The sequence below is a fragment of the Hylaeus volcanicus genome, chromosome 8 (genome assembly GCF_026283585.1).
Source record: "Hylaeus volcanicus isolate JK05 chromosome 8, UHH_iyHylVolc1.0_haploid, whole genome shotgun sequence".
NCBI classification, from domain to species: Eukaryota; Metazoa; Arthropoda; class Insecta; order Hymenoptera; family Colletidae; genus Hylaeus; species Hylaeus volcanicus.
Window position 1 is genome coordinate 5,506,630 of NC_071983.1, and position 21,008 is coordinate 5,527,637.

Sequence of the window (21,008 nt, forward strand, 5' to 3'; positions counted from 1 at the left end):
AGCTACCGCTACGAAGATAATTACATTTCGTTCGGTGCACTAAATGTAAACGAGCTTCGCATAATACCGCGTAAATTGTTTAGCGTATTAAACGGCCCGCTTGTTATACATAGTCCAACAGCCTCGGGGATGTTTAGCCTAGAATAGAGGTTACGGGATTGCAGTCACTTTGCCCCTATTAACCACTCACCGAACGCTTAAATTAATTGCTCTCTTCCGGTCTCGAGTTGACACACTCGCCAACGAGCAAATGACGCGTGCGTCATCGTTTACGTACACGAAATTATCGCTGTCGTCGTATCGTGCGTCAACCGTGCCAAGCAAACTCGAAACGATAGCAACAACGATTCAACCCTTTGGGGAGGACAATTGTGAAGTAAGATGAACACTGATTACGTGGAGCGTTTCGTTCGAAGCGAGATCGTTAATCAGTTGTTTCGTGGAAATGCTGGTAAGGGAGATTTAAGGAAGAAATTACTTTTTCAAATGGAAATTTGTGTTGGAAGAATTTAATTTCGCGTTCGTATAGGGTGGCCTAAGGTTATTAGTTTCTGTTGCTCTTGTGCTATTGTACGAATACTGTAGTAGTGAGTACAATCGGTGATTGTTCGTGGAACAATTGTCTTTTTCCATATGCAACCATGACACACTTGTTTAAGCATATCATGAAGCCTTAAATTAGAGTTCGTACTCGGTACAAGGATGGAGCACCTTCTCCTCTTCAAGATGCTCCATCGCATAATTTCTCCCATCCCCTATTAAATTCGACAATTCAAATGCGACGAAGTTCGAATTTTACGTGGCAACGACATTGAATTACGAGGACCACGCTATCGCAATCCGTTACACGATCGCGCATGACGAACGCTGGTCGCGTTGCAGGCGAGCCAGCGCCTCGATGGGGGGAGAAACGCAGGGGGTGATTAGGGTACGAAGGGAAATTCAAGGTTGAATCGCAAACGTACCGAGACACGATGGAAGAAGCACGCTTCGAACGTGTAGGTAGGTAAGGTCACGCGAGGCGCGCGCGGAAATAAAAGAAAAGAGGAATCTCGCAGGGGAATGAAAGCAAGCCGGCGAGAGAACCGCGGGAAGGTAATGGCGGTGGGTGGATGGGTCGGTGGTTGGCTGCGCCATGAACTTCAGTGGCTATATCGATTGTGTGTGCACCCGTGGAGCCAACCCCAGGCGCCTTCTGGTCTGTCGCCCTTGACTCCCGTTTCCAGACGACGACAGCTCCGAAAAGAGCAGGCCTCGCGACCGCGAAACGGGAACGGGAACAAAGACGAGTAAAAATAGCGAAAAGAACGGAGGGGGAAGGGTTCGAGTCGCTGGAAAAAGACGGAACAGAAAGGAAAACTGCTCGGAGCTGCGCGGAAGCAAAAAGAGATCACAGACGCACGGCGTCGCGAGGCGTCGACGAGGGGGAAACTTCTGACGCCTCGGCGGGAAGACAAACGCCGGGCGTATCAGAGCCACTGGCGCGAGATGAAAGTGAGGGAGGCGAAGAATTAACGGAGAAAGGTGTTTCGTTGATATTTAAGGAAATTTGATTACCATTTGAATTTGTAAGACGGGCAATTTTTACTTTTGGCTACTTTTTCAAATTAGGGAATTATTGATAAGGGGATGCAAATTCAAGTAGACGAGTAAAAGGAAGGTGAAAAGGTTCAGCGAACCGATCTTTCGCAACCAACCCTAAATTAGCAATGGTCTCCGTATCTCGAGTCTAATAGGGTCTAATCGTTGCCCAAGGCCTTTACGTAGCGCGCCGCCCTTTCATTACCGGTTACGTAAATCTAATCCGCTTGAATTCCATGTCCGATAAACGACGGCCAAATTTTACCCGATAATCCGCTCAACAGTTATAATTTCTTGAAAATAAAGTAGCCCGAAATTTACTGTGTCTGGTAGATACCAGAAAAAAGCCTCGAGTGCAAAGTGTTAAAAACCCTCAAATTTGAAATATCTCTGAAGACTATCAACATATTCAAATTTCATCAAAATCCAAGATTCCAAAAGGGTTCCAATCTCGCATGGAATCTACACGGAATTTAGAGTCACGAGGACCTGATGATCCTCGAAAGAGGTCGAAGGTAACGTCGACGTATTATCCTCCGATTCCGCGTCCTGGTACAAAGGCCGAAAGGATGTCGAACGTGTCCCCAAGTCCCGAAGAGGCGCGGGGGGAAACGTGTCGTCGAAGGTCTACCGATACGTTTGGTCGTTTTCCGTCCCTTACCTGTTCTGTATCTCCTACCTCTATTGCTCTACCCAGCTCGCGTCGTCCTTGCATTGAAAAAGCAGCAAGGTCGTTCAGGACTTATATAGCTCGGTCCATCGAGCCATGGTTCGAAGCCCTCGTCCGATGAGAGGAGTCCTGGCGTCCTTTTCGATTCCTCCTCTCGTTCCTCTCTCTTTCTCACTCTCTGTTGGTTCTTTTTCACTGCTCGTACGTACCGAAGGTGTCCTGCCTCCGTAACTTCTCCCCAGCGGCGAGCAAACTGTGCATTACTTATCTTCGCGGCTCGCGGACGCTCCCACACGAAGCACGTCTCTGATATACGAGAGTAGCGACGAAATCGTCGTCGCCGGGTAACCGGAGAAAGATAAAACGTCCGAGAAGTACGAACCGCGATTCGTTACGGCCGTGTTTGCTTTCTCGACCACGATTTTTGTGTCGCCGTGTAACGAGACGTTTTACGATACCGGTGCGCCAACGACTGCGTGACTAGAACTCCGCGGATCAAATTATTCGTGACGAGGAGACTAACGCTTGTCGTCTTCTTGGAAAGGAACGAAATAGAAGTTCTACGAAAAATAGGCGCGTTTGATGGCCTGCTTTCAATATTCAAACATTTCCCTGAAAGATTTTTCGATATTCACTTTGTTTCGATCCTACCTGGACGAGATCATCAAACAGACATTTTCTGGCACGACAACCCGTTCAGTGTAGCCGTAACGAAAGGGTTGGAGTAATACGATGAAGAATCATGGGAAACAATAATCAATCCTCCGCAAACGCCCCACTGGAAGACCATCGTTCCTCGCTGGAAGAGCTTTATTACCCATATTAAGCGACGCAAAACCTCAGCCAACTTAACGGCGCATTAACGTCCAAACGGCCGCACTCTTGCCGACGACAAAGGCCCGCTCTCGGAATTTACGTCGCCTTTAAACGGTCCATACACGGCCGAGCTTTAACGGAGGTTCGCCACAGATTTGATCGACTGTCTTCCTCGCGAAGGAGGAAAAAACTGGGAGCAAGATGATAGCCCGAATTCGTGGGCAAAGTCCGCATACCTCTCGGCGACGTTTAATTGGATAAAATCCGCACGCTAGGTTTTAATAGTATTAAAACTTTAGAATCTTAGAATCTTAGGATTTTAGAATTTTAGAATCTTAGAATCTTAGAATCTTAGGATTTTAGAACTTTAGAGTTTTAGAATTTTAGAATCTTAGAATCTTAGGATTTTAGAACTTTAGAGTTTTAGAATTTTAGAATCTTAGGATCTTAGGATTTTAGAATTTTAGAGTTTTGGAATCTTAGAATCTTAGAATCTAAGAAATTTCGAACCTCGGAATCCTAGAATCTTAGAATCTAAAAATCTTCGAAGCTCAGAATCCTAGAATCTTAGAATCTTCGAAGCTCAGAGTCCTGGAATCTCGGAATGATTTTCCAAACAAACCAAAAAGTAATCCAAAGAATAAAGTTCCATGCATGAATATCTCGCTATGGTTGGAAAGCGGCTGTTCGTGTACCGAAATTCGTGTCTCGTCGGGAACTTTCTCGCGCACCTTGCGCAAGCGTCGCAGAAATACGTTAAAGCCAACGGGGGAAAGCCAACGGGGCAAAGAAGGGCCGAAGTCAGCGGGAGCTTGCGAAGCTTCCGCGGACGAAGAGAAACGGCCAGATTCAATCGGATTTCCAGCATAATTAATCGCGGCGCGCAGCGGGGCTGTAAAAATACACGCTCGCGCCGTCTTTCTCCCGCCGTATCTCCGGTCCCTTATGGTCTACGAGCGCGGTGGTATATCAGCATTAGAGCCGAGAAACACGTTCTCGGGTACTTGGCATTTGCCGAGGAAAAGGTGAACGTATGAAATCGTTCCTGCGCCGTGGCGACCGATCTCGACCAATCGGGGACCTTCGCGCGGAAACGAGGTGGGGCGATCGAAGGTGAGGACGATTAATCCTCCCGCGCCGAGTGATTATTTCGTAAGGCGAAGGACGATAAAGGTCGACTTCGACCGCATTCGCAATCGGTTGCAACCAAGCGTGGCCTGCAGACGAGTCTGCCGATGCATCCTAACGGACCTCGATTTCCTTCGAACGACCGACGATGAATAACTTTCAAATAGACTTATCGATAGTCGAAAACACCCTGTTGTAGGAGGAGAAATTAGCTTAGGAGAAATTAATTTATCGTTACTGGTATCAACAAAAGTGAACACTCGCTTACCGTAAAGGAAGGAGAGAAAATTATTTGCGGGAAGGACTGCTCGAAAGGGTCCTACGTGGCTACGGCACTGGCGGTCATTGCCCTCGCCATGAGACAGCTGACTGCCACGCCGATCGCCAGTAGTACAAGTCACTAATTTCTGCTCCCACGCGCGTAGTGTCAATAATCAACGAATACTGTAATAAGCTCAGGTTTCAACGACAAACATCACACCCCCTGGGAGTGAGAAACTTTTACCACAAACGTTTCCGCCCGTGCAATACTACATTTTCGTGACCAAGATGACAAAATCTACCACGACACAAAGATTCCAATTAAATAAGTAACTCGAAGGCGCTCTATCAGTCCCAGAAAATGAATGAACAGATCGACGACGAAATCGTCTCATCCTTCATATCTGCTTAATAATCGCAGTCGTGCGATTGCAAATACAGTTTTAATACTACGACGAACACCTAGGTCTGTCGATGTCTTCCATATCCCACGCGATTAGCCAAACGGTATGTTTTCGGTCCGATAGCCCTCGCAGATAAAATTGCAAAGGAACCCAGAGTCACGACTTTTAATCCACGGCAGGTCCTTGGAATTAATTGGCGACGAGTCTGTGCGACTTCTCGTCGTCGAGCAGAGACAGCAGATTATCTCGATAAAGTTGTCGTTTCACCCGCGAATGAAGGCTTGCGTCGTCAGCGGTATAACGACGAGATAATAATAGCTGGGCGCGATGTACAAGGATCGATGTGTATAAACGTGCCCTGGTATGCTAGGGTTCAAACCGTTCTTGTATAAAATGTATCCGAACGTACGATTAACAATTTAGAGTGCACCATAGATAGTGTTGGACGATTAAAAATTGGAGTAAGGTTTTATGGAGGTATCCATTCAAATGGCATAGAAAAGATATTGAACAAAAATATTAGTTACTATTATAAATGTTACCAAATATTGAATACTATTGCAAAAAATAACGTGGCTCCAGAATTATAGCGTTTAAAGAGATAAGCGCTACATATTTAAATTCATTTATCTCTAAGTCACCCGACTACTGTGCGGTAGAAATAAATGTGCGAAAGTGCCCCCCTCTAAGGATTCACATAAATTTCACTACAATAAATTGGATGGCTTCAAAGTTTCACTGTCTGAAGAGCCAAGCGTGCCTGTATCTAAATTCATTTGTATCTGATCCTCCTAATCAACTCCTTTAAATCAACTTGGTTCGCAAAAGCATTCCTTCCCCGCCACGAATCTAACAAGAGATCTCCGTGAAATTAGCGCTCCATTTGCAACAAAATTACTCCTAATGACTCCTGTTACATGATACACGAGGCGTCGGAGTTTCTAATTCCCCGTAACACCATTACACCGCGACAGGAGATCGAAAAAAGATTTTTCAATGAAGAGATTTCTCGTTCCGTCGTTCGTCGACAGATAGGAGTCCCGTTCGACGCGGTTCCGAGGGAATTCATCGGTGAAACCTTTCGGTACGGTGACGCGAGAAAGCGCGACAATTAACGCGCCATTTTCAGATCAACGATCTCTCGCGGGTCTTTCACTATCGCATCCGCGATCGGCTTGGAACAACGCGCGCCGACTTTTACTTTCCGCTTCTGTCGTTCTGTCCTGTCTCGTCTCGTTACGCTCGATCGGGGATCCCCCAAAGCCGATCGAACTTCTGAAAAGAATCGTTTCGTGCGAGCGATCCGGCTTATCGAGACTGCGGGCGAATTGGAGCAGAGAACGATTGGGCGACACTCTCTGTTCGTCTCTGACCGAATTGACCACGAATAATACACATAACATGGCAGGTTCGAAGGCTGTGTGTCACCGCTTCTATTTTTTACATTTCAATTAACCCATTTTCGCATCACAGAAAAGTGGACAATTTTGTTCCCATCAGCGAAATTTGTCTCGATTGTATTTGAATGAAAATACCGACGGGCGAAGGATTCATTTTTCTTTTAAATAATGATGATAAGAGAGATGGAACGTGATTATTGCTGCTCCTTGGCAAGATTCGAAATGGTAGATGAATGAAAGCACGTTTGACGATGTTTCTTTTTCTCAAGCAACCGATAGAGGAGAAAATTGAACGCTAGCTACCATTTGCTTTTCTCGTCCGCAGATACGTACTTCTTCGAGGACGGATCCGAAGGAAGATCGTCTCCGAAAGAAGACAGTCACCGGGTGCTTCCTGTCCTTTGTGAAACGGTCGCGTCCATAAATCGCGAGCGGGGTCGTGAAATCTTTTACTGGCCGACCACCGCGGAGACGTCTGAAATAGACGCGAAAGTCGAGTCGAAGGGACCCGGGAGGCGAGAAGATCGACGGAACGAGGGATAAAGGAGGTGGAGGGGGGAGGATCCGAGGGGGGATCGCTGGTAAGTTACGATAATGGCGAGGCATCTGTAAGTTATGTCAGAATGACGGGGAAAGAAAGGATGGAAGGAAGAAACCGGCCCTCGCGAATAGACGAGATCGACGAAGAAGAGGAGGCAACGTTGAAGAGACGGAGCACGTGATGCCGCGATTGGCAGGTTCGAAGGTTGCAGGGGTGGATCTACCGTGAAATTAAACCAAGTCTCGGCTTCCGGATGAAGCGAGAGGCTTCCAGGAGTTCCCCGGTCCTTTGTTTCCTTAGTTAAGTTATTCGAGAGTGCGGATCGAATGCTTTTGGTCTCAGTCTTCGAGGATGGCGTAGTTTATGCAAATAATACACTCGCTAGATATAAATACAAAGTAAAATAAACGAAGAAAAAATGGTAACCGAATATACTATTCATGAAATCTTCAATGTAAAGCACCAAAGAGGGTTGCAAGCTCTGGTAAATACAAAAAATTCGGTATTTCGTAGATATATCGAGAACTATCGCGTTTACCGCGAAAATACTTATTACCAAAAGAAAAGACAAGGAAATTTGCCACAAATGTTGTCGGATGTCTTCTGTCCGTATACTTGACAGTTTGCACGTGACGAAACGCGAAAGTTCCGTTGACCGGGGTAAACGGCCACGTGACATTTCACGCGACACGACGGAGACAAAGGGCCGCGGGAGAAAGCGAGGAGGGCAGAAGGACACCGAGAAGATATAGAGGACAGACGCACAGCGGGAGGGCCCTGCGACTTTGGAGAACTCATTTGCGAGAATCGTAAAACGATTACTGCCCGCTCGGCGGCGAGAGTCAAACAAGAAATTGCATAAAATCGCCGTCGGAGGGACCAGTAAAAAACACCGAGGAAGAGGATTCCTAGAGAGGGTGGGTGTTAAAGGAGAATTTTAACGCAAACGAAAACGCAGTTTTACGGTACAAGCGTCGTACTTGATACACCTATAAATTTTTTTGGTAAAATATATTTAAAAATGACCGAAAAGGAAGGTCCCGATAATACATCGACACAAAAAAGTATGCGTGTATTAAGTTCCACGGTTGCACTGTAAAATTCTCTTCGTAATCTAGATATAGGGAATCAAAATCTAGAATATGGATTCGAAGAAGCGTGGAAAACAATCACGACGATCGCGCGGAGGATACGAGGCTCTCGTAAAGGGAAGACAGCCAAGAGAACGTTAAAAATGTCCGACCGCGAGATAAAGGAACGAGAGGACGCAGCGCGAGTGGAATGCGAAAGAGGGACTTGAAACGAGGTCGGAAAAGGCTGGACATTTTATTGCCGCCTTTCGAAATGAAACTACGAGATCTCTGGGATGCGCTGCAACCTTCCCGTATGCGTTGCGCGTACTTAGATTCAGATTTATTCGCGGACGAAGTTCCGATGATAACGATAATACCGCTCCAAACTTCAGAAAGAAAAGTTACAGAAAAAGATGATACAACTGCGGATGTTTATGTATTCGTGACAAGTGAATTATTTTAGTTGTTGTTACTTGAAACGATTCACGTACGAATCGCTCTTTTCTTTTTGCCAAATGAAACACTCGGTAATAACGTCACTTTTTAAATTTTCCTATATTTCTAACGATATAGAATATAACAAAAAAAAAAAACTGGGCTAGATGTAGCCTAATGCATTTCACAGCGAGACTCGTGGGAGGAAGAAAAGAATGGAGCCAGCGCGAAGCCGTGGCAGAGGAAGACTATAAAGAAGAAGAGAACTCCGCATGGTCACGGACGCCGAAGAGCAATTAAAAGCAATTCCTCTTGGCTGTATATCATTCTTACGTGCACTACTGCCGCGACTAAGCCCATTAAAATCGACCTTCGACTCCACCCGCTGGCAACAACGGGATCCTGTTGTTCCTGTTGTTTTCGAGGCGGGCTCGCGTTCGACGTTCCATCGAGAGGAACGCCGCGATAACGCTTCGCCAACGAGACTGCGGGCGCAATACGCCGTTATTTAAAAGGCACATGCATCCCAGTAGGTAAAAATAGGTCGATCCTTTGGAGTCTTTTTAGGGAAAAATGGTAAACGTACACTTTCACAAGTTTTCACTTAGGTTTATACCTACAAACTTATATAAACAAGCGTATATAGATGTTCATCGACCTAGAAACATCATCTACGATCGACTCTATTAAGGAACAATCTTAAATGTACCTCCTCGCCGTTCCTAGCCACGTTCATACCTAAACAATTACTCCCAAGTGTATAAACAAACAACTGGTCGCCAAAAATGCGAGCCAACACCCCACGATCGATCTTTATATAAATACGAATCGCGGTGTTCCTCTCTACAGAGTATCGCAATGGCTCTCTATCGAGATAGAAGCAGTTAAAGTTGTTACACGTGCGTGTATGTCCGCGTGGAAACGAGCTTCTCGTGTGGGAGTGTGCACCGGCGTGCTATCAGCCGACTGGGATATAAATGGCGTATACCGGGAGTCATATCGATAAACTTTAATTGATTACATCTCGGCAGCGAAGCATCGGATTGCAAAATAGCGAGAGACCCCAACGAACGTTAACTCAAGCTGCGCGGAACACAATCCCGTTACTTATTCGGCATGAAAATTAATACAAAACATCGGGTAACACGTTTTCTTATTAGAAGATGATTTACTCGCTTGCAACAAGAATGAAAAATAGTCAAACAAGGTTTTTAATCCGCCTAACCTCGAAGAGTTCACGCGTTAACGAAGAGGCTCGAAAGGAACGAGGGACGCGTTGAAACCGAGACCGCTGCTCGAACGACGCGAGAGCAAATTGAAAGAGAGAACGAAACGAGTGATAGAATGTTGGAGCAAATCACCGGATACCTAAGCGACTCGCATTAACTCGACCGTATCGCGCGAGCAGCGGTGTCCTGTTCGCTCGGACGCCTTGTAAAATTCACCCTCGTTTGAATACGCCCATAAATCCCGAGGGGGTTGGATCGGGATTTCGCGGAATCGTAATCGTGTGACGAGCGAACGCGAATCGGCCACCAATCGTGTACCGGGAGAGGATGCGAGCAAACGAGGAAGAAGTACGAAGAAGTTTGCGGATACACGTGTGGGAGAATCTACGTATATGTATTTAAATTGTAGATAATCCTCGCTGTTATACCTCGAGGGATTCTCTGGCTTCGGGGGAATCCATTTCTTCCTCCTTCTCCTCTTTACGCGACTCTGTATGTCCGAGAAATGTGGAAAACACTGTTCTATGAATGTAATATGAAATTTTCATTTCTTTTACTATTAAATCGATTAAACATGGATCCTGATATACTTATATACGTTTAATATTTTTCCTTGAGAGAGTCGGGTGTCCTAGGATGCTATTTCCCATTTTTGGCGACCATCTGTATATTTGCCCCGCACACTGATATGTAAATCTACAGGTGCAAGTAGCAACGATATCGATGGCCCTCTCTTCGAGTTTTATTTCCATTGGCGATGCGCTCGCGCCAGGAGAGCTCCTGGGACGCTTACGCGGTCGCCAAGTGAAACCTGAAAACTGCCCCAGCCAGCTTCGCTTTCGAGTGGAATCGATCGATACGTCGACATTTCGCTAAGCCCACCTTTCTCTTCCCCTGCGAGCCTTTGTAATCTTTGCCGCGATTCAGCGTAAATACGCAGAATTGGCGCGAATAATCGAAGCAAATTACGCTGGGAACACGTTTCCGAGGAAATATCGTATTGTCCTTCTGAATCCCTGCGAAACGAGCCGAGAGAAAACAGCGGCCGAGGTTCGAATCAATTTGAATTGGAAAGTTCGATTTGGACGCGATTTTACAACGATTCCGTCTAGCTTGAAACGGTTATTGAGAGGAGGAATACTAACCCGCAAAATAGCAGGCGATAACTATAACCGTTTACTTGACTCACGGTTTCAAATTACGGAAGGATTTTCTATATTCTTATCATCGGGATACGAGAACTCGAATCCAAAACTGACCATTTGAGAGTTGTGTCGAGAGAGAACGGGACAAGGAGGGAGACGAAAGGAAAACTTTAAAGGGCATTCGAGGCAAGTAGCCGCAGGTGGTAAACCAATCAGCCGCGAGCGCATCGCACGTGCATTTATGCTGCACTCGGGCTCGCACAGTCTAATGCGTGTACGGCATCAAATGGGCGAATGTTTGCTGTCCACCGATCATTTCCTACCCTTTCCACTCGCGTCCATCGTCGATTTAAACGGATTTTAAACATGGAAAATCACGCGCGCAACAGCGTCATCCTCTAATCGATTAACGTCCGGACCGCGACTCGAATCCCCCTCTGCAAAAGCACCGCAATCCGAAACTGTATCCAGGTCACCGAAGGATCCCTTTTTCCATCGAAATCTTTCCCCTGCGTCCGAATGGCCAGCATAAACTTCACGGAAACGCGATATAAATAACGCACGGTCCATTCCGCGGAGGTACCGAATCTGAGATCCCCGAGGGGTCGGGGATCATAAAAATTGAAGTAGGTAGTCCGGAGTCGGAGCACGCGAGCGTTTCTCGTGAGTAGGTCGGTCGGTTTTCAGCTCACAGGTAATTACTGGTCGGTTGCGAGGCCGGTCGATGGGGCAATGGTTTCCGTCGGACAGCTTCTCGAGCCTTTTGTTTCGGACTGGTCCCGAATCCTAGACTACAAGTGTATAGTCATGGGTGTAGAAGGCGATTAGGGTACCCCGAGCTCGGCACATTTCGGCAAGATCAATCGGGGGACCTTCTTTTCGCTTTTGGCGCGCCTTCGCCTTCTCGTTCGACTAGAAGGTGGTTTATAGTCTCGGACAGAGACGAGCCAAGTTTTAAGTGTAACGGATAATCAGTGAAAATAGCTAGCTTGATATACCTTCAGTTTTGATCAGACAGTTATGATACTCGGTTCAACTAATAATTTTGTACCGAGTTTCTCTGCAAATAAATTCCCAAAAGGATTTCTGACGGTGTCAAAGCAATCTAACACCTTCGATCCGATAAAGCTCGACGGTTATCCACGTGACGCGACGAGCGCACCTTTCCTGCTGAATTGCGACAAGGATATACCCAATTTCCGGCTGACGGAAGGATCCACCGCCGACTCCAAGCGAGATGGACGGGACACGAAGTCGCACATGTGCGGTTCGTGTCGTTGCGCGAATTTTTCACGCGTACACCCGATACGTGGATTACGGGAAGCCCTATCGTCGGCTAGCGACACGTAATTCCCAATGACATTCTGAATATCGCAAATTCGATTTAATCCGATTTACCGTCTGCCACTTCTTTCGTCGCTGTCTGCTCGATAACGATTTGATCTCGCGTGAAACGCTTCTGGCGACGAGACTGGTTACGAAACAGTTTAATAGAAATAAAGAGATTCCCCGAGACGGGTGTCTCGATCCTGGCGAGACACGATCGACGATCCTCGAACGTTTCGCGTCGCGCCAAGTATCGCGCCGCATCGATTCAGGCTGATTGACGTCATCGCGAAATTTCACGGCTTCCACACACACGCACGCATGTCGGAGCTGCCGTTGAATATTGCTCAAATTGCTTCGAAAGGGCATAGGAACCCGAACCCCTGGAATTTTCACCCCCGGATGAAAGGGTGAAAATTCCCGCTGGCGTTCTCGAGCGTCAGCGAAAAATGGAGTAAAAGGTAAACTGGAGGCAAGTTTGGCAAACGATATCACCGTTACTGAAATAGCGATGATAAATAATATTGATATAAAAGCGAAGATATTGATATAGAAGATATTGATATAGAAGCGAAAAGTTTAAAAAAAAACTTTTTTTTTTTTAATCTAATCACTAAGGTATAGTTAGCCTTTTTTTTTTCATTGTTTCTAATGTTACTTATAGTTCGTACTATGAACTCTCGATGCGACCCATGCAGGATTACTTAACATGTCCCAGAACTCTCAGAGAAATGGAGAAACAGCCATGTCGCAAGAAAGCGTATCGAATGGGATCGAATGGATAAATCTGAGCGATCGTAACGATCAGCTGGCCACGTAACTTTTGTTGTGTCGGCGTGTGAGTGTGTCAAGGCTGGGCATCGATACGTGACTGCACAAGTGCACGGATACACCGACCGCTTCCGCTGGCAATCCGTTCGTTTAAATCTCAGGAGAGATTGTTATGGCGACGTCCATGTAGGACAACGATGCCATCAATTAAACAAATGGAAACGATATGGAGGAATACTAGACAACTCGACGATTTTCATTGCGATTCCTTTGATAGCAGTTGATCAGAATATCGTAAGGTTTGCCCTAATGAGTTCCAAACGGGGGCACTGAGACCGTCGATTCAAAAAGATGAATAAAGCACAAGCAACTCGAAAATTTGCATTGCTCAAGGAATACAAGGAACTCGAGGATCTTCGTTATATTCTCCCCCGTAACAGCTCACGATTGAAATTTACATTTCTGCCGCGCATCGGCCACAAGCGACGTGGGAGGAAGGTAAAGCCTGTTCGTAACTCCAACACGGATAAATCAGCGCTCGCGTCCTACCAAACGGAAGTGGTTAAACGCTCCGAGACCACCGCGCAAGCGGACGCGGTTTTAGAGCCTCGTGTCCTGCGAGAATCTCGGCGAGGATATCGCAGGATCGCCGCTGAAATCGCTGCTCGTCACGGATCACCGGTGCCAGGGGACGAAAAAGGAGAAGCAGGAAGTGTCCCGGCGGCGCTTTCGCGTCGAAACGGTTATTTCACGACGACGTAATTTCGCGATGCGGTTTTTTCTCGGGCCCGACCGATATGCCTTCCTAAACCGGTAACCACGTAATCTTATTAGCCGACTTTCTGAAATCCGACCAGGCCCCGTGCTCAATTTTTACATGCATAGAAACGTTATATCACCCCGGACGGGATCGTTTTCGCGGCTCTTTTTTCGTCAGGAAAATAACTAAGTACATTCGAGCTACCGAACGGACGAACAATGGCCGGACTGACGATTGCGAACCCATGGAGAACACAATTGTTTCGACTTCGACTCGGTACGAACAACCTCGTAGCGCGTACGTGATTTCTCTGCCAACAGGTTCCCTCTGCCACGGTGAATCACTCGTGACTCACGCGCGAATTCATACGCGAACCGAATCCCTGTTCCGTGATCTTTCAACGGCTCCGAGATTACGTTATCGCGGCCAGGTATCGTCCAAGTACAATTACACGCCTCGCAGTCGGATCGATCATTCTTATTTTCAGTTCCTATTACTGGGGTGATTTGTAAATAATAACATTCATTCCTTAATCTAATACAAACCACCACCGTTGGTCGTCGCTTGTTTTAAGGTATGGTCGTTTAGGAAACGAATTAAGAACAGCAGGGGACAGTTATTATAGAGTGACTGTTCCACGTGCAAGAATGTTCAACGGAGTTCGATCAATTAAGAGTTAACGAAGAAAGAAGAAACTCGGGTTGTTTCTCCGTCGCGACAACCGAAGGCGAGACTGGGATAGAAAATCTGGAGAAAGAGGAGGATGGAACGAGTGAAATCCGCTTTCTGCAATTAATCGCATCAAGGACGACTTTCCCAGGCCTCCGAGGAGATGTCGAGGGAAAATTCATCGGATCGAATCGCTCGGAGAGCCACAATGGCCGGTTGATCTCTTTAATTGAAATGCTTTAATCAGAGCTTTAGCCGAACACGAACAGCGAGCAGAAAGAGAACGAAAAGAGGACCGAGGGGAACGTAAAAAATGAAGAAGAACGATCGAAGGAGTGTCGCGAGCAGTCGAAGCTTCTGTTTTGACGAAACGGAGGGAAAAAGAAAGTTTTTCCCAGACGGAGTCCACAGCGAGGAATTCCCGCGATAATTAGAACGCTTAATTTTTATCGGTCGCTCATCGGCGAGTATGATCTCGCGATGGGAACAAATTCGTCGCAACTTCCTGCGTCCGTGTCGGGGAACAATCGCCTCGCCGAACGAAATCCTGCAATTGGCCTGGAATATCCTCCAATTAATTAGCACAATGGAATCTCGACAATTGCAAGAAAACGCAACGACCCAATTTAAATCCGATGAAAGGGATTTATGTTCTTGTACTTTATAGGATACCGCTCGGCTGCTTTCTAAAGAAATGAATTCAGTGCCAGGCACACGTTTCCAAGAGAGTAGGTGTAAAAATAAAATGTCGGAGCGTATTCAGGTAATATATTAAATATTTCTATTTAAACTAAGATCACAAGTAAGTAAACGTAAGTGCATAAAATTAATTTCTACCGAGGATTTATCGATATATCGTGCATTTATCGAGGTAGTTCGAAATGGAACTCGTCTTACATAATTCATCCCCTATCCTGTGCCTATGATCGACCTTTTACGCAATCTTAAACGATCTGCTTCAGTCTCAAACGGAAGACTTCCACTTCCACTTTCACTTGTTGCTAAACGACCATCCATTCAACCTATCGATACACCGTGCACCGAACGAGCCTCGCGTGCAAGTATCGAGGTTGAGTTCATTGATGCTCTACATAGGATATATCGTGCCTGTGCATTTTTCATATTTACTTGTACACCATGTATTTTTATTATTATTGCACAAAACATTATAATATGTGTATGTCTGGAATTCCCATAAGTGGATGAAGATCGTTAAGAAGGACTAGTCCACCGAAAAAATTCCCCAATGAGCAATTCTCGCAATTCCTCGAGTAGTTTCCTACGTAAGTCGACGTTCGTCGATTGAGAGCGATCAGGCTACCAGCTTCGAGCACTCTCATCCTATATTTTTTCCCCACTTTCTATTCCCTTTTTCGGGGGAGGCCCACTTTCGGATCGCTCGCGATAAGCGACCACTTTCGTATGCAAAGACCCCGTCGCGATACTGTTATTGTTTCTAAACGAGCGTCCAGCCGCTGCGTGCCTCGGGAATTTAATCTTTCGTCGGAGAAAGGTTCCTCGTCGCGAGTCACCGATGAAACGTGAGGTGCCGAGAAGAAGAATACGAATTTCTAACCACTTTAAACAATACCACCCCCTCTCTCCTACCTATATTTACAACAAAAAGTGGTCGTGACGACTGCTTATCGCGTTTTTCAACATTCCTGCCGATCGTACCATTTGACCGCGGCTGCGACCGCAGCTGGCGAACGGAAAATCGTCGGAAAAAACAAAAACCGAGGGTCGATTCGAAACAGTGGGAACACAGACGACCGCGAAGTGGAAGCTTCAAAATTAGCATTTCAATTTGTCCGCGCAGGTGTGTTCCGCAGGCTGCACCCGCGGCACCGACACCGATGACGATCGACGAGTCGTGTCGTGTTGCGTCGAGTCGAGTCGAGTCGAGTCGTCAGCCGTGCGAGCACCTGACATTTTCAATGCAAAGCGTCCGCATACAATACTCACGGTATAGCATTTACATATAACCCGCCTGCGCGCTCCTATCCTATCTTATCTGCCTTTCTACACCGATGAACAAATGTTATTACATTGACGCACGACAACTGTCAATTATTTCTTCTTTTTGAGTTATTTTTCTTCCTCGACTCTGTCTCGAACTTGCTTATTTCTTCATTTTCTATCTATTAACTTCACATTCAAATCGATCATAATTCGTGTTGCACGGTAAATTATTAAAAACGATTTATTAGAACAGGTTTTCTTTTTTAAGGGCACGGGGAATCGAACCCGGGACCCCTGGAGTGGCAGCCGAGAGCTTTCGCGCTGGACCATTCTGCGCTCTATCATTCCTATTCTCATTTGACTGATTTTCGAAGACATTCGGTTCAGCACACCTTTGCAATTGTATTTACGATCAGGCGTCAGTGAACCGTGAAAAAAGTATCCAGAGATGTTACGGAATGATGCAAATGTCAACGCTGACTACTACCACCTACAGACATTCTTAGGAAATGAGGTGTCTCGTTTATGGCGTACAGAAAGATAGTTCGCATGCATGTCTACCCAAAGAAATTACACTAGAAACATGTAACTTTCCCATTTTGGCTAGTCGGGCCTCTTTCTTTAAAAATCTCGTAAAATAGATAAAAATTTCGAATAATTATCGGTTGACTGGGTTTTATGCATTTATGGCGTATAACAATATGATACATGTATTAGGCTGTCCCAAAAGTTTCTTTCGCTTTATTAATAAGTAATACATGCACAATATTTTATGTTTCATGTTACATTACTGAATCGTGCATTTTGCTCCATTACTGTTACACCATCGATATCTATGAAATTAGATTGTCTATTTATATAAACACTGCAAATAATTGAGTGCAACTCGCGAACGAAAGTTTCGGGACAACCTAATATATATATATGCTGAATATAATCTATTAATTAATATAATAATTGAATATTTCATGAATCATTGTGAAATTCATTGCTCTAATAAACGTCGATTTCTTATTTGTCGTTTATCATTCGAATTAGATTGCAATCATCCCTAACAAATTCCGCGCTACCACTTTTCCTTCTCTTTACGCGAGGAAACAGTACGTCCGCCATGTTCGCGCGGGAAAGAAATGCATGATGAACACGCACGCACGAAGGGAAACGGTCCCGTACAGATCGTTTCTGCGTGTGTCCGTTAGAGCATTAACACGCCGTAACTTTTCAACGGACCAAACAAACGCGCCTCGTTACATTCCTCGTTAAACGAACGAGCTTTTATTGCCAACTACACGCGTACTGTTATTGTTAACTGTACAAGGGGACGTAAAGCGTAACTAGATACACGTGGCGTGCATTTCCTCGAGAAAGTTTCGCAGCGAGTTTACCTTAACGCGCGTTGTGTGGTCTTCATTTCTGGCTGGTTCCCCGCAGATTCGTCCAAGCAGCTTCCCCTCAGCGTTGATCCATCGGTTCGTTTCGGTGTTCGAGGACACAATGGAGTAAAAGAAACGATGCACTGGCACAATTAGACACGCACACCGCGGGAGTAAAAGCTTCGGTTATTGCGAACCGATCAGCACCGAGTGACCACTTCACAACGTTATTTTCGCGCCTATTTCCCCGATGGTGTCGAATATCGGAACGACCAGCGTCAACGACAGCGCTATCCGGAATCGACAATGCGGCAACAAACAGAAACACTAACTATATGTATATATCGAATATCGATCACTTCGAACAATTCGTTTGTAATTCGTCGATAGAGGGTGGAAATCTTCCAGCGACAAAGTTAGACGATCGTTCTCGTTACCAGATTGTGAATTAGCCAGATCGTCGACGATAAGATGATAAATGTTATGTAGCTTCCATCGAGTACACAGCGGTAAGAGGCACGAATTGGATTAGTAGGACTCGCGACCGAGACACTTGGAGGTTAGGTCGAGTACGGAGAGAGCCACATAACCTCTCGCTCACCAACCAGATGATCCTGCAACCGTGGCGACGACGTTGAATGCTTCGAAACCGTCGAAATACTCCTCTCTGTCGTTCATTTCATTCTTACGATGCCCGCCTCGACCCTTTGCACGCTTCAATAGCAATTGGCATAGCGGCGGTAGCGGTTTACCCTCGAAACTCGCACGTGTTGCTGATTCGATTAATTCACTGACATCTGTCTTCTTCGCTCGCGAAATTGCTCTCGACCTTACTCCTCGACGTGCTCCGAAAATTGGAGCGGAGAAAATAAAACGACACGCAACTTGTCGCGAGCATCACGTTCGCGTGACAGGGTGCCGGATTCTGTCGTCGGAAATGGTTATTGTTGGCCCTTTTTTTCTCGTTTCGTACACGGTAACGTTTCCTTGATTATCTTCGACGCGAAGATTCGGAGCCTTTCCTCGAGTCTTTTCGCTATCGAACTGAAAACTTCACCCGGAATCGGGTATCGCGTCCGACGCAAAAGCGTGCCACTTAACGAACGACCGATGCGTCCTTCCGACCGGCAAGACTGGTTTACACGATAAACACACGCGGCGAGTTCGCGAGAAATCGATTCGAGACTCGCGATACGAACAAAAAGTACCGAAGGTTCGGGCTGCTGTCTCGTGTCAGAAATTTTCTACTCCGATTTCGTAACCTCGATTATTTCCTACTTTCGCGACCGTTCCTCGCACATTTTTCACACTTTTTAGGTCGCTGTACTTTTTCGAACGATTACACGGAAGAGGGCCAAAGTCGTTAGTCGAAACGCCAGATGCGCTGTGCCCGCGTAACGATACACTTGTTTGTGTCGTTCGTTTGAAAACTACGTAGGCAACGATCCACGCGAAATCTTCTTGGTATAAACACCTGCGGAACACCTAGAGCACCGAGACGTTACTTTGGAAAGGCCGAAAAACTTGGAATCGCGCGGCAGGTGCAAAAGATGCCGGTTTACACCGAGAAGCGAGCGACCACCACTCTTTGCAGGTCCCACCAACCAAGAGGTCCACCGTACGAGGACTGGTTTCACGAGACTCCCCGTGCTCGACCGGCCAGACTACTTCGAACACGATAAAGGGAGAGGGAAACGCACACAGAAAGAGAGTGGGACGGCGGGAAGGGTGGCGCGGAAGGGGAGGACAGAGTGTGTGGAGAGCGGACTCGTGGAGTGTGGGTCCCGTTCTTCGGAGAGAGGCTTATTCCAGCGAGCGCGAGGAAGTACTGTTACTTAGACAGAGCCTTCGGGGCCCACAACGTGCTGCAAAACGCGATGCAGACCAGGACGAGGTGCATATAATTCCGGTGATGAAAAAACCCGACTGTTCCGTGACCGTCTTTTTCGCGAGGTGTCTCTCGCCAATCAAGCGTAACGAGATACGGAACCGTGTTTATCGACAGAGTTGGTAACCGATTCGATTTACTCCGGTCTTTCCCTTTTCGACGGAGCTCAAGGATGCACTCGACGTACACCTGTGACGTACTCGTTTATTTTACGCTGTCGCAGTCGGTGATCGCCGTGGATGGATCCGGTATCGTCAATGTTTCGATAACTCCGGTTTCGTTCCAAGGTCCGCCTCGAGAAACTAGTCCCAATGGACGACAGATCCACCGCAACCGTTTTCGCCTTATCCGCGAAATTCGAACTCATGAAAGCCCTGTCGCGAGTTCACGCGCAACAGTCACGAGTCACGCGAAACGAATTGCACGGTACGAATGCACATTGCGTATAATGTAAACGCACGGAACGTGTACGCGTGCGTGGGCACACACCGACGAATCGCGTGTCCTCTTTCACCCTCTGTTTACTTGTGTGTCACGCAAGATTTCAGGGAAAACGTAGCTCGACCTTCGCGCAGCCAACTGTCGCACCATAATCCCCGCTCGCACCAATGGAAATACATATCGGGTACAGTGATGTTTACGAATTCCTTTCTTGTTTAGCGCTCCTTTTCCCCGTTCAAGTGGAAGACAAAGTACGAAAGATACGCTTACCGCTCGGTGGTCGCGGCTCGACTGGACGACTGGCCGCCTCCGCGCTATTACCCGTCGCACTCACACCCGTACCGAGCGAATCAGCGCCCCCCGCCAACGTGCACTCGCCACGGTATTTACGATGTATTGTTGTATCCACAACGTTTCTTTACCTTTCTCAACTTGTTTACTTTAAACCGAGCAACGCTTTAAGAGGATCTCCGCGTTACTCCGAAAAATTTACTCCGAATAATCTGTAATATAAAATCAATTTATTACTTACTTCCATGATCAAAAAGAGACGCGAATGAACTACTAACCGAGGTATTTTCTTGTCAACTCTGACGTCGCGTCGATTCGTATCGCGTGCTTATCATATAGAGCACATATACGTCGTCTGTGAGTACAAATACTTCAACGATTGGGTGTAACCGGTTTCACTGATTTTTTCCCGAAAAGCCCTCGCGACGGTTTATAAAATTGTGCGCCCTTTGTCGTTTCATGACACGCGCGTATACTGCTGGAAAATACATCTAGGTATAGAATACGCAGGCATGGTTTATATTTTAATAAACGCTTCGATCGTATCTTCGTATTCAAAGTAACGAATTACAGAATTTTGAGACTTGTTAAACGGCCGAAATGTTTATTAAAAAAGAAAATATCCATGTTTATTAGTCGTAGACATTGGACGACCCTGCAGGCGAAACAGCGGCCTACCTATTCGTCGATCCTGCGTAACAGGAATGGAGTTTTCAAAATTCCAACCGTACAATCGTCATGCACTGGATAATGTAAGGTGACACCAAGGCAGTCCAGTACGGAATCGAGATACAATACCAATATCACCGTGACCAAGCTCAGTCGAATGGACTCTCCTGACTTC

The 21,008-nt window shown here is 46.4% G+C and overlaps 1 protein-coding gene across 1 annotated transcript in view; it reads right to left on the reverse strand.

Annotated features, from left to right (window-relative positions):
* Positions 1 to 20,103, reverse strand: part of LOC128881037 (uncharacterized) — a 76,190-nt gene extending 56,087 nt beyond the window's left edge. The window contains exon 1 of the mRNA XM_054131686.1: positions 17,557 to 20,103. Within this exon, the coding sequence (XP_053987661.1) occupies positions 17,557 to 17,582 (26 nt within the window). The 5' untranslated portion in view covers positions 17,583 to 20,103. The remainder of the gene's footprint in view (positions 1 to 17,556) is intronic.
* Between the last annotated feature and the right edge of the window lie 905 nt (positions 20,104 to 21,008).